The 13,213-nt window shown below is 36.6% G+C and overlaps 2 protein-coding genes across 7 annotated transcripts; one reads left to right on the top strand and one right to left on the bottom strand.

Moving 5' to 3' along the window:
* The first annotated feature begins 2,735 nt into the window (after positions 1 to 2,735).
* On the top strand, positions 2,736 to 4,098 carry LOC122275540. Of its 6 annotated transcripts, none has more exons than XR_006228586.1 (2): positions 2,736 to 3,206; positions 3,390 to 4,098. XR_006228586.1 is itself a non-coding variant. In XM_043084640.1 (2 exons), the coding sequence occupies exons 1-2, from the start codon at positions 3,020 to 3,022 to the stop codon at positions 3,904 to 3,906; spliced, it is 720 nt and encodes a 239-aa protein (XP_042940574.1). In that variant the 5' UTR covers positions 2,801 to 3,019; the 3' UTR covers positions 3,907 to 4,098. The 6 variants fall into 6 exon arrangements, 3 of the variants coding, with proteins under 3 accessions (XP_042940574.1, XP_042940573.1, XP_042940575.1); XR_006228588.1 differs by having other exon boundaries at positions 2,736 to 3,222; positions 3,379 to 4,098; XR_006228587.1 differs by having other exon boundaries at positions 2,736 to 3,246; positions 3,379 to 4,098.
* Positions 4,099 to 5,748: 1,650 nt separating this feature from the next.
* On the bottom strand, positions 5,749 to 10,735 carry LOC122277682 (elongation factor P). The gene is made up of 7 exons (XM_043087770.1): positions 10,276 to 10,735; positions 10,100 to 10,177; positions 9,489 to 9,595; positions 8,348 to 8,425; positions 8,010 to 8,111; positions 7,574 to 7,655; positions 5,749 to 6,154 (listed from the first exon to the last, which is right to left on the bottom strand). Exons 1-7 carry the CDS (start codon positions 10,433 to 10,435, stop codon positions 6,036 to 6,038), a joined length of 726 nt encoding a protein of 241 aa, XP_042943704.1. The 5' UTR covers positions 10,436 to 10,735; the 3' UTR covers positions 5,749 to 6,035.
* Between the last annotated feature and the right edge of the window lie 2,478 nt (positions 10,736 to 13,213).

Below are 13,213 nucleotides of genomic sequence, written 5' to 3'. Positions count from 1 at the left end.
AAGGGATTCACCTCATCTCCTACAATCAAGATATTTGTCTCGTCCCCTAAAATCAAGGGATTTACCTTCGAACTCGATCTCATCTAGGTGCCAAGCGGTTGTTCCTTTGTGACCGTGCCTTGCAACCCAAAGCTTCCTTATCTGAGCCATGCAAACAACCCAAAGCCACCCTCCTAGCCTCAGCATGCCTAGCCCTCCTAGTGACATTGTGAATGACCCCTTTTGCATAGACCATGTGCTGCTGGTGCATGTTGGGGCATGTCACTAACCTCACTAGTGTGCTACTGGACATCAAGGGCATGTCATAACAAGGCACATGACATGCTTGTTGGGCTGTCCTCAGCGTGCTATGGCAGGGGCCATGGTATGCCTACAACATGGCTGTGGGGCTGTCCTGACATGTTAGCGATAGTGTCAAGGGGTTGTCATGGCATGTTAGCAGCAGTGTCAAGGCATGGCACGTGGCCACTTTCCTTAGGGTTTTGACATTCTCCCTCCTTTCAAGCACATTCTTGTCCTCAAGAATCAAATGTGGATATTCGACACCATCTCATCATAATCCTCCCAAGAAGCTTCCTCCCTTGGCACTCCTTGCTATTGTATCAACATTTGCCACACCTTCCTCCTAGTCCTCCCCGTGTCACCACTCTATACTCAAGTACCTCTCTTGGTTGCAAAGGCATCATTCCCTCTTCATCAAAGCTAGGCAACTCCTCTACCATGGACACATGGAAAATTGGATATAGTCTTGATGTTGGAAGAAGTTCCAACCTATAAGTCACTTCTCCCAATCTCTCTAGCACCTTGAAAGGCTTATAATACATTTTGGACAGCTTCAAACTAAGCTTCTTATTCAAGGTCTTTTGCCTATACTTTTTCATTCTCTTGAGCTCTCTCTTTACCTTCACTAGGATCTCATCTCTAGTGATCAACTCTCTCTCTATCTCATCATTCTTGGCTGTCCTTCTCTCGTAGTTCATCAAAATAGATGGTGGTATTCCATGTGCCACCTCAAAATGACTCATTTGGATTGAAGAATGGAATAAGGTATTGTACCAATACTTGGCCCAAGTGAGATAATCCCCACTTTACTTGCTCCTTAGGACAAAAACATCTCAAATATTTTTCAAGTTTCCTATTTACCACCTTGGTTTGGGGATGGTAAGAGAAACTTGCCTTCAACTTGCTCCCTTGTAATTCAAAAAATTCCCTCCAAAAGGTGCTCATAAACACCTTATCTCGATCGATCACAATGCTCTTGGAAAACCCAGAATACAGAACTTCCATTCACAATAAATAAAAAAAAAAAAATTTGTTAAAATTAAAGAACTCGAATGGATTGTAGAGACAAAGGTATTGATTTTGTGTTTTGCATTTAATATAATATACCATTCTTTAATATTATACACTTTCTATAATAACTAATAACAATTTAATATTGTAGGAATTATTAGTGACGTGCTCATGCCTAATTGTAAAGATAGACAACAAATTTGGATGATATTATAGTTCATGCCTTATATGCAAAACAAAAGTTAAATTCATTGAAAGATCTTCTTAATATGAAGAATGTAAGATAGAACCAAAACGTATTGTACCAAGGTAATTTTACAAAACAAATTCCATGTATATTTTCATTTGCACAGACACATACATGAACATCTATATTTTAATTAAATGTGTAGTTAATTTAATAAGTGTTTCGGTATTTAGGTATTGGGTAAATATGGAACTGGTTGATGATTCAGGGCCAGTGTCGTTGGTGCTATTTGACAAAGAGGATGAGAAAATTTTACATAAAACTACAAAAGAACTTACAGAAAAATAAGATCAGGTAACAAAATAGTATAATATTTTTAAAATGAGTTTTAGTATAGAAAGTATAATAATTACACTAAATATTATATATACCATTATTTTTATTTTTTTTATCTCCGTGAGTGTCTGAACCAGCTTGTGCACACCTCGACTAATCTCATGGACCTTGAAATTAACGGCCATGTAAACTTCTAGTGGCCCTGAGGAGACTCAAAGATAGTATATATATTTGTATTTGTGTAGGACCAGAATGATGATGGTTTCCGAAATGATTTACAGCAAATTGTTGGCAAAGAATACATCTTCATACTATGACTTGATGAGTACAACTTAAAATATGGACCAAAAAACTACACAATTCAGCAAATATTTGATCCTAAATTTATAAAATCAAAGCCAATTAAAAAGGTCTCATATTAATTGTATATGTTTTACATTGTTTTAAATTGAACAATCATATATATATATATATATATATTACATTGTTAATATTATAAATTGACCATAAAATATTTATTGGTAAAGTGAACTCTTTTATATATGTATGCTCCATTTTATATATATTTGATAAACATTTTTTTAATAGTTGTGATAATGATTATGTATAATGAACTATTTAGAGTTATAAAATTCAGCATAAATAACGGTCCGCACATTATGTAAATTGTAGGCTCATTCGTACAGTATGCAAATTTCATACACTCATTTAAAATAAATAAATAAATCTATTATTAAATAAATAATCTGCTCATCAGCCGGTTTACGCCCCCCCCTACCTTATGTGAACCGGGTTCACTAACCGGTTCTACCCTAACCCCTTAATCTCTCCCTCAGTGCCTTACACGTAGAAAATTTGATAAAAAAAATAAAGTAAAAATCAAACCAACCCAAAGTTGAGAGAGAGAGAGAGAGAGAGAGAGAGAGCTCTTGATGAGAGAGAACTCGATGAGAGAGAGGGGGTGGGCAAGAGAGAACCTGTGAAAGAGAGCTTGATGGGAGAAAGAGGGATGAGAGAGAGAGCTTGAGGAGAACATGTAGTCCAAGCGGAACTCAATGTACCACAAACCTACTATCCATTGATTTAATTAGCTTACTATCATTAAATCTGTGTCCGAAAGTAAATTACCGCATCCATTATTCTATAATCGGATAACAAGCTAGCTCATGACAAAAAAGCCAAATAAAACTTGATGCTTTCTCTATGCAACTTTCGTCCAAAATAAGCCCTCTTAAAAAGAGAGCAAGAGCATCAAAAAGAGAAGAGAAGAGAAGGCAACATAGTCTATTTCCTACAATAAAGAAGAATAAAGTGTCATTGGGTTCTAAGATCTTAACCCTTTACCACTTCTTTAATGGCTCCGGCTTCAACAACGATCTGCAGCATTGGGGTTGGAATTCTAATTTGTATGATTTAATTATGCAAAGGAGGTGCATTTATTTCCTATCGGTCCATTGCCATGACCCGTGAAACCTGTCTTCCCTTTTGCTATTGCAATTTTTGAGTTTGCGGGAAAACCGAGTGACTAGGAACCACACTTTTGAGTCTGACAGTCTTTTCAGTTTCCTTGCAGGTGGTGGCCTTATGTTGATACTTTGCTTGGATGGAGACTCCTCATCTCGTATCTTAATTATCGCCAGCTTGGACTTCTCAAACTCAGCTCAAATCATGTTTCCAAGCCAAAACTGAAAAAGAAGATATTTGAGGCGGTGGAAATGGCTCAGAAATCGCAAGCAATGGACCATATAGTTCTTAGGAAGTTTGGAGATGAGCAGAGCACGCTGTTGGACCGGTTTGAAAGACTGTCTTTTGAGGTGCAGCTGAACCAAGCCATACTGGGGAGGAGCTTTTCAGAGCCAAGTGTGGCTCGGTTCCAAGCACCACTGTTTGGTCAGGGCCCGGCTCCACCACCACCTCCGCTGAGGCAGGCGCAACGAGGGCGTCGTGGATCGGCTTTCCACAAGGTCCTGAAGAAGTTTCTCAAGCCTATTCTTGGTAGAAAGAGTCGTGGTGGAATGAGTGAAGTCCAACTACCAGATCCAAGAAATCCCAGGTCATGGAAAGCTTTCAGCAGATCACTCCGGGCTTAAAGCTATATATCTGAGCGTCTATATTCTGGTTCACATTTATACTTATTTTACAAGTTTTTCTTATTTTTGTTTTGGCTAAGTAAATTATAAATAAAGTCTATTAACGTCGATAACATAATATTCGATATACACATGCAAATGGTTATGTAACAATATTTATAAAGGAATGAAAAGCAAGAATTCGGTTGTACATGCATGATTTCATTCACTTGACACTTCATCTTGAGTGAACTCTCTACTTGACCTTCGCTCGAGTCATCTATCTTGTGAATATTGAGCAAACTTTCTGCTAGGCACTACTCGAGTAGTAAACAGTGCCAACAATTTTTTGTGAAAACAACCTCCTTGAAAAAGAAAATTCTTTTTATCATCCTCACACTTCACACACCATATTTATTTATTTTTTTTCATTTTTTCTATAATAAATACGTAATGTGTAGATGATGAATAGAATAATTTAATTAGTTTAATAAGAATAAAATGAAATAAAAAATAAAAAAATAAAAAATATTATTTTAATATATAAAATAAGGCCAAGACACCCAACAAACTTGGCTCCACAAATCCAATACCTTAGTGGGGGTAAGAGTCTAAGTCATGCTTAAACCCAACTTCAGAAAATACCAACAGCTTCCTGCCGACTACCGTATAGACCACACTGGTTCGGTTCCAGCGGGTATGGTGCTATTATAGTCATGCCTCCAGTTAGCCTCTCCTACCCCTTTCACTCATTAGGAAAATTGCGGGAAGTATTGAATGATTCAATGGAATGAGAGTAACAGCCTGAGAACAAATTTGAATTCAGTTGAGGCCATAGGATCAACAGAGTAAGAGCACGAGGAATTCTCTAATACCATGTGAGATATGATATTCCAAAGGTTTGGTTAAAGAGATATCAAACCGGATATTAAATTCTCAATTTATAAAATTTTAAAATTTTTACAACTGTGTAACTCCTCTGCTCATAGAGCTTCATAATACAAATACAAGATTTAATATAAAACGATAAGATAATACAAATCAAATCAAAATGTTACCGAGGTTTGAGTAAATGATATCTGTAAACTTGAATTCTTTAGTAGGAGTTGTGGCAGGGTTTGGTCACTCATATGGGCATGCTACTAACACCATTGCAGAGTATAGAGCTCTACTTTATGGGCTTCGGCTATGTAGGCAGTTAGGATTGAGAGACATTTTAGTAGAGTCAGATTCAAAGGTCATAATTGGATGGTTGGCTTAAGAGTTTGTAAATATTGGTTCTATTGGAATTTTTGGGAGGAAATTTTAGCCATCATAAGCGAGTTAAATGTATGTTTTTGTCACATTTTCAAAGAAGCGAATATGGTTGCAGATTTTTTAGCTAAACAGGGGACACAAGGAATTAATTTACAAATTGGTGATGATACATCCATTTAAAGTCCTATCCAGGGAATTTTTCGAATGGACAAATTTGGTATTCCTTACCTTAGACGGAGTTGAGGTTTTTGGTTTTTTAGGGGGATCTTTTGTTGGAAGTATCTGAGTTATTTTGCTTGTTCTTGGAATTGGTTTAAGGTATTACTCCGTCATAAGTGAAGGTTTTATTAAAAAATGCATAAATGAGTCACTCTTGTACATGTAACCTCGGCTCTTTTAAAAAAAAATAAAAAATAAAAAAAAATCTGTAAATTTGAATTTGAGTTCAGTTCCTCTCTAAAACTTATGAGGAGATGGTGGGAGATGATTTCAAAGTGCATCAGAGTATGATGAATACCCTCCTGAGAGGGTTATGCAGAAGACCATGAAAAGAAAAGAACTGCCAGAAAATACTCTGCATCTACTCAACTTCCAGCCATTGAAGGATTGCAAAAATGTTAGGTTATATAAATACCATGCACCAGCGAGAATGCAAGGCCAATCAAAATGTTACCTACCATATAGACTAGTCCATTTGAATTACTAATAATATCTCTCCTCTAAGACCAAAAGATATTTCAATTTAACATTCATAGACATTCACCATGCTAAGTGCCGCAAATGAAGGTATAAAACTCTCGCAGAATAGTAAGAAATAAAACAAAAAGAAAAGAAAAGAAGAGAAGAAGCTAAATATATATGCCTGATGACAGGAAACTTCTGAAGAGTAGAGATTATGCACGACTCATGTACTGCCCCGTTCTTGTATCCACCAGTATTTCATCACCTATATTTACAAACAATGGAACATTGACAACAGCACCAGTGTCAAGAGTCGCTGGCTTAGATCCACCTGCCAAATAAGATTTCATTTCTCAAACGGTTAGCCAGAGAAAATAAATGAAAAATAAAAGGAAAAGAGAATAGAGAGTCAACATGACTGCAAAACGAACTACCACCATTTTTTCAAGTTGTACCCTTAATTACCAACTGACGATTGACCATTTAAAATACCGAATTTTGGTAATTTACATTCTCGGTTAAAAACCTGACCTTAACATCAATGGATAATCGTACATAGGGCATATGACATAGTCTTAATGGTCATGTCTCAGTCGTCAAAATTATATAGTCTGGAATTGTCAATTACCTATTTTTTGACAGTTTATGATGCATGTTATAAAATACTGGTGGTTCGAGATGCGAAGTGTAATTCCCCAAAAGAAAACAAGGCAGCATAAACCATATCACAATTGGTGTCCTGATATTACCTAAAAAATATATTTTTTTTTATAGGTGCTATTACGTAAAAAAATATTTAAAGTTGCAACACAAAGGGCAAACCAAAAACAGTATAATTTTCACCCACTTTTTGTATTTCTTTACCAAAGTTGTAATGAAGTATGAAGGAGATTCTAAATGTCTCATCAACCAAAAATATTCATTCGTGTAACATTATTGAAACCTACAGAAGCCATTTAGATGCACATTCAGCATGGTTTATATTTAGTCTTGGGGATTATGTTGTTATCTACTCTTCCCCAACTTGTAAGTACAAAGACCTCAATTTTTTAAGTAATGACCATCTAAGTCAAGTTTAAAGGTAAAAAAACAAAAAACGCCCTGAGAAAGAAGCCTCAAAACTGACTCACTATTTATGTTGATGATGAGTTGTTCATCAGGAAAAAGGAGAAGGCAGATCTGAATCAAAATGATAAGGAGGACGCTTATCTGGTATTGTCTGACATGATCGTGAAGAATATATGCCCTGATCAATTCACTTACCCAATCCTCACAAAGGGGGTTTGTGGAAATGGATATCAGAGTCCAGCTCTTAAACTAAATAACCAGATTATGGGAAAGAACCTCCCCGCATATTCTTTTCCTCACATTATTCTCATCAATTATATTAAAACCCATCTACCTGTTAAAAAAATTATATTAAGACCCATCTGTACAGCTATCATCTACATCAAAAACTCCTTTGCTTTGTAAAAGCTTGTAAAGTTTGGGAAGAGGTTGCGATTGATCAAAAAGAAGAATCTAGTCCAACTGATATGCCCTTAGGCACAACCATAGATGACATAGGAATCACAATAGGAAAGGGTAGGCAATTTTAACACAATAGAATGATGAACCTGCCTGCACTGTATTTTGTCTCGACAAACTGAATTGAATTTTTTATTTTTATTTTTTGTAACAAAGTGAAATATACATCTACTACATTATGAATTTTATCATTGAAATTGCAAAAGAATGCAAATGACATTACCTTGAGCTGTGTCACCTTTAAGTCCAGGATCAACATCAACCACAGTCAACTGAACTGTAATGGGCACTTCAAAATCAATAACCTGCAAGATCAAATGGGTAGATTTCTAACTGAAAATAGTAACACTGACAATAACAATAAACACCGTGTGGTGACATTGGCACATAAGATAGCATATGCATGTAACTAGCAAACCTCAGGGCACTAAAAATGAGCACTGCTCAGTTTCATCAGATGGTGCTTAACTAATGAAATTCATAATGGACTGCTCCTCCAAGAACAGAATCATCTATGCAAACTTTGCCCCTTCCTAATGTTTACAGAGCAGCCTCTTAGGTGCTGCTATTGGAAAAATGTCTAGCTCTTTTGCAAGTGAAAGACTCAGAAACAAAGAGATGAAAAGATGTCGGAAAGGTTAACAGATTGGGAAAAATACTTTTCCATTCCAAAAGAGCATAATGCAGTCCATTCCCTCTTTCAGGTACTTCATCTTATCCCCGACATCTGATGCATTAAGACGAATTTCTTCATATGTATTCTGTGAAAACAAAAGACTGAGAAACTGAGATAGGAAAACAACAAAATAAGTCATTCAATGCAGGACTTGTTAACTTAATACAAAAAATAAGCTTCCTTGAAACAGGAACTGATCCCAACTGTCCAAATAGATGGTTAAACTAGTCTTCGCCAAAAAAAAAAAAAGAAAAAAAGACTTCTTGAAATGCATTTTAAAAGAAGATTTTATAACAGGAAGCTTAGCATACTAAGCAATACCAGGTCCATGAAGACAAACTGGGAGCCATCTTTGTATGTGAATTGCTTAGTTTCTTTGAATATGTCTGCCTCATCAATCTGGGTAAACAGTTATACATGTGAGAGAGAGAGAGAGAGCAGAATAGACATTGTTCTGCCTCATCATTATCCAAACTATATGTTCTGATAGTAGTTACAACAGGAAAAGAAAATCCATTCATGCATCAGAATGAGATAGAGTGCTATATTTATTTGATACTTAATACAATGTGATCTAATTTAAGATATTTCATATTGCATATTATGAATGATAATGATCTCACCTCTGGCCTCACTTAGAAGGCAACATACAAGATAAAGAAAAAGAAGCCACTATCCATCACTTTGAAATCAATGAATTAATCATTCTTCATTAAAAGCACAAGTATGGGGGTTCAAAATACTTAAGAGGAGATCATCTTTTCAAATTCAAAGGCAATCTAAAAATGTTTTCTTGTATTATTGACATTTTGAAGTCTTTGGGACGTGGTTGTTTAGAAACATGCAGACAGTGCCAACCACAAAAATAAGGACCCCCAAATAGCCATGTCATACATAGCTTGTGTCACATCCATTTCACATTCATCTGAAATGAATGTTCTAACCCTTTTATACTAGTGAATTTCACAGTATAGTAACCACACACCACCTCTAAGCTGAGTATAGAACTGAAGGATAAGCAGAACTTATCAACTTAAAACTTAGCAAACAATCTTATGAACCAACCCCTAATTTCAATGTTTTATAAAATTAGAATGATGCACTTTTACAAAATTTCTCTAAAACACGTGCATGGAATTCATATCTGAAAAAAAGGCCGAAGGGCAGCTCTAACCTTTGGTGCATAATACCATAAGTCAAAATGCCAGATCCTTTCCATAGTCGATCTTATGCAAAAGAATCAGAAAGCTAAGATGCAAAGGAAAAATACAAAAGAATCCCCAAGGAAAATGACAATTTTCAGTTTGCTGATGAGCATAAACGCTCTTAGGAAACAAACAATAGTGGGTCCTAAAGACATGCAACCTATTTAAATGTTAGCCCTTGCAAACTATATTGAACCTTAAAAATATAAGGACATGCAACTTAATGATAAATCTGCCTGTAGTATGAAAGGCTTTACCGTAACCCCTGCCCGAAAAGTTTTCTCAACTGTGTTTCCTGATAAATAATTACGCATCTTGGTCCTCACAAATGCTGCTCCTTTTCCAGGTTTTACATGAAGAAACTCTGAAGAAAGCCAACGGGCAGTATGGATATAAGATTCAAAACAGTAGTGTACACAGATAGTCTCCGTGAATTATAAAAACATTCCGCCTAGAAAAAATTGGTTAGAATTAGACACCTAGGACCTAATGGCCAACACTGAAGTAAACATATTTTGAGCATTACCAAAACTGACCATTATACATTTTAAAATCCGATTCCGTGGCATGCATTGCAGCTGCACTAGCATTAGGCACAAAAGAAAATTGAAGATACACATGTATACTCCCAAAAGATAAGTTCGTTTATGAATACATAATACACGCCCAATGTATTACTTCGAAGTTGAAAACCAATGGAAGGAAATAATAGTTGTGGAATATCTTTCACGCTTTAGACATTATATCCACACAATATAGTCAGATATAATTAACATTCTTTGTCTCGAAACAACCAAAAAAATATAGAAAACCAAAAACAAATGAGAAATAGAAGTAAAAACTGAAGAAAGAAAAGATTATATCAAACCGAGAACTTTCCAAGGAGCGCCGTCTACTTCAATGTTGCTACCCACTTTGATATCGTTACTGGAAAATGCATAAATCTCTGCAAAGGGAAATACACAAAAACATCCACAATGCCCAACAAACGTGGAACACAAAATGAAAGAACTAATATAAGAACGACAATCGATAAGGTGTTACTTGGAAATCTGGGACGAAAGGGCTTTCCAGAAAGACCACGCATTGGGAGAACTGACGGCTTGAATGACAGCGAAAGCGTAGCAGTTAGTGATGATGATGGTGATGCACGGAAGAAGATGGAAGATGCCGAAGGGAGATTGAAGATTGCCATTCCCGCCATGGTTGGTTGGCACTGTTTGAAGAGAAAGGAGAAAAAGAAAAGAAAACGAAAATTGTCTGAAGAGCGGGGCACTCGGAAGAGTTATTCTCCCCCAAAAGTTAGTACTTTGGTAGAGGGCCAAGACTCAGACGAGTCCCTCGCTTTCGCTTAGATAAGGAGATTTTCACGGACCTGGCCTGCGTACTTCCCCTGGCGAGTATTACTCTTGTTTGTAGGCACTAGAGTCCGGCTGAGCAACTTGTTGAGGCGAAACATTAGATTCGGTTAGACGGCCTTGCTTGACGCCACCGTAACGTCACCTATGCGCTTGTTAGGACGCGAGTGTAACTTTTAACATCGACTAATGTCGTCTTTATTTCCAAGAACATCAGGAAGGAGTTGTCCATCAAAAATGATCTTGAAAAAGAAAGAAAAAAAATCCTTCAACGAGTTCACTGGAAAATCCTGAATTCTTTAGATTATCTCACACTTACGTATATCTTCAAGGATCTGCACCCATAATTTCATTCATCTTTCCAAATAAATATTGAAAATTTCAGTCAATGCATACAAAGGTTTTGGGCACAAAGAGAAATATTCAAGTTGGGATGTCACCTTATAATTACAAACATGGAACACAAAACCGCTATAACGCTTCACCTTTATTCTTTTAACCCTAGCTAGCTTCATTACTCGCAGTACTTGGTGTGGGATTGAAAATGGGTACATGTCCCTCATCAATGGAAGAAGCAATATATTACATCTTCAACTTCAAGCACTGTTCCAGATATTCGCCTCAAGTAAGGAAAAAAAGAATAGGTTTTGGGATTCCAACGACGCACCAAGTGAAGGAGACCCATGACATCACAGTGCAAATCGAGTCTGCAGGGGCAAACACACATCTTCTGCGTAATCTGCACATAAATCTTCAAGCTATTTCCATCTCAACAAGAAGTTACTCCATCCCTAACTAACACACACATGAGGAATGTCAGCGCGCAGTTACTTTCTCTATTGAAACCTCATATTTCATCTTGTGATCAACGCCTAATCTTGATTCTAATACTTCTGCTCATCATGTAGATTAAAGTATTTTATCTTAATAAATTCTTTCTAAAATCTGTCAGGCATTTCAAAAATTCATTGTCTTTAGTCGTTAAAACCATTCAAGGCCTAGTTTTCCTTCTACTGATCATACTGTAGGTTCAATTTCCATAAAACTTTTTATTCCCACCTCTGTAAAACTTCATAATAGAGAAATTTTTTTGGTAACACACATTAGAACTGTTAATGATCTTTCTGTTTCTCTAATTTAAACCGATGTCCCTTGTCTTGCTAGTTTCACTTTCAACCTAATTAATTTCAGTCGGTAAATTGGTTAGATCTCTACATTGGAGGACGACTGGAATGGCTAAAGAGCAAGGAGGCCTCTATTATTTTTCGCAGCAATTTGTTCAGCCTACTCAATCAACTTCTCAAGTTATCTTTTTAAATTCCAAATCATCAGTTAGTTCTTCCGTAATCAAAGATCCCTTTTCACCTTTGGCACTATCATTTAGTTCATTGGTCTTTTCCTAGATTGCTTTTGCTTTGTAAACGTGTACCAAAAATAAAGGTTTTCAATGTTGATCTTCTTTGCTAATCTGAAACACGTATATCCTTTCCTAATTCTAACAAGTTTGATACCGTTGCCATAAATCCTATTGATCTTTTTGTTCAGTGCATGGAGGGGATGCATCACGACGGTTTTGTCCTGTATATATCAGGCTCGGCAGCCTCACTTAAGTGCAGCACATCGAGTTTGGAGGTATTAAAGCTACTACAGGACAGGGTTTGTTCTTTTCGTCGTCTTCCAAGGCATGCACTTTTCAGATTCAGATCGGCCTATAGCGGTTTTCAAACTTGTTTTTCAATTACTGAGTTTTGTATCCTTCTTGGTGACTCACTTATATCATTGAGATCCAAGAAACAAGCTAATGTTTCTCGATCATCAACAGATGTAGTGTAGATCATCAATGCCCTCTACTGTTTGTAAAGTTAATTCCTTGGTTATTTTTCAAGTTCTTTGTCTTCTTCACAGATAGCTCAACTCTTTTGTGCCAAGAAATCTGCAGTCTGATGCAGGGGGATTCGAGACAGATGATGTTGAGCTGTCAGATTGCACCTTGATGGTGCTAAGATACCATGAGTTGGCAGATCAGCGCAAAGGTGGGAATTGATTGTGATATGTTCCTCATTGGGGCCGTTTTTGAGTGTGTTTCAGTCTTTTGGCCATAACTTTGGCTACGAGTGTCGGAATCGCACATAAGACCCCAATTCGGAAAGCTCTTTTCGGCACGCACGCTGTCCACATTGAGCATGGCTCCATGTGCTTTTTTTCGACCTCAAATTCTGCTCTTTTCCCCTCCGAAGCACTAGTTTTATTATTTTTTACTATTTATGGTAATATTTCGCTTGTCAGTTGGGAAGTCATTTTAAATCCGATTTGGGCCCGATTTTTTGCAGATTGCTTATTTTATTTCGAATTTCAATTTAGAGTGATTTTTGAGATTTTGCTATTTTTGGAAAAATTCGGATAAACACGATTTTTGGCTATAACAGTCCAGCTTGTGGACTGATTTTCATTATTGCTTGATTTTATAATATTCCGTTAAACTCTAGAGACTTTTCTCTCTGGTTTTGGGCGATTTTTCTCCTGTGAATCATCTGTTGGAACTAGCCTGCAGGATAATCGCTATTCTGTCCGGCGTCACAGTGGTTGATGTATGTACAAAGCCTCTTGGCATTCAACAAATTCAG

This window comes from Carya illinoinensis, chromosome 9, assembly GCF_018687715.1.
Source record: "Carya illinoinensis cultivar Pawnee chromosome 9, C.illinoinensisPawnee_v1, whole genome shotgun sequence".
NCBI lineage: Eukaryota > Viridiplantae > Streptophyta > Magnoliopsida > Fagales > Juglandaceae > Carya > Carya illinoinensis.
This window is presented reverse-complemented; position numbering and strand designations above follow the sequence as displayed.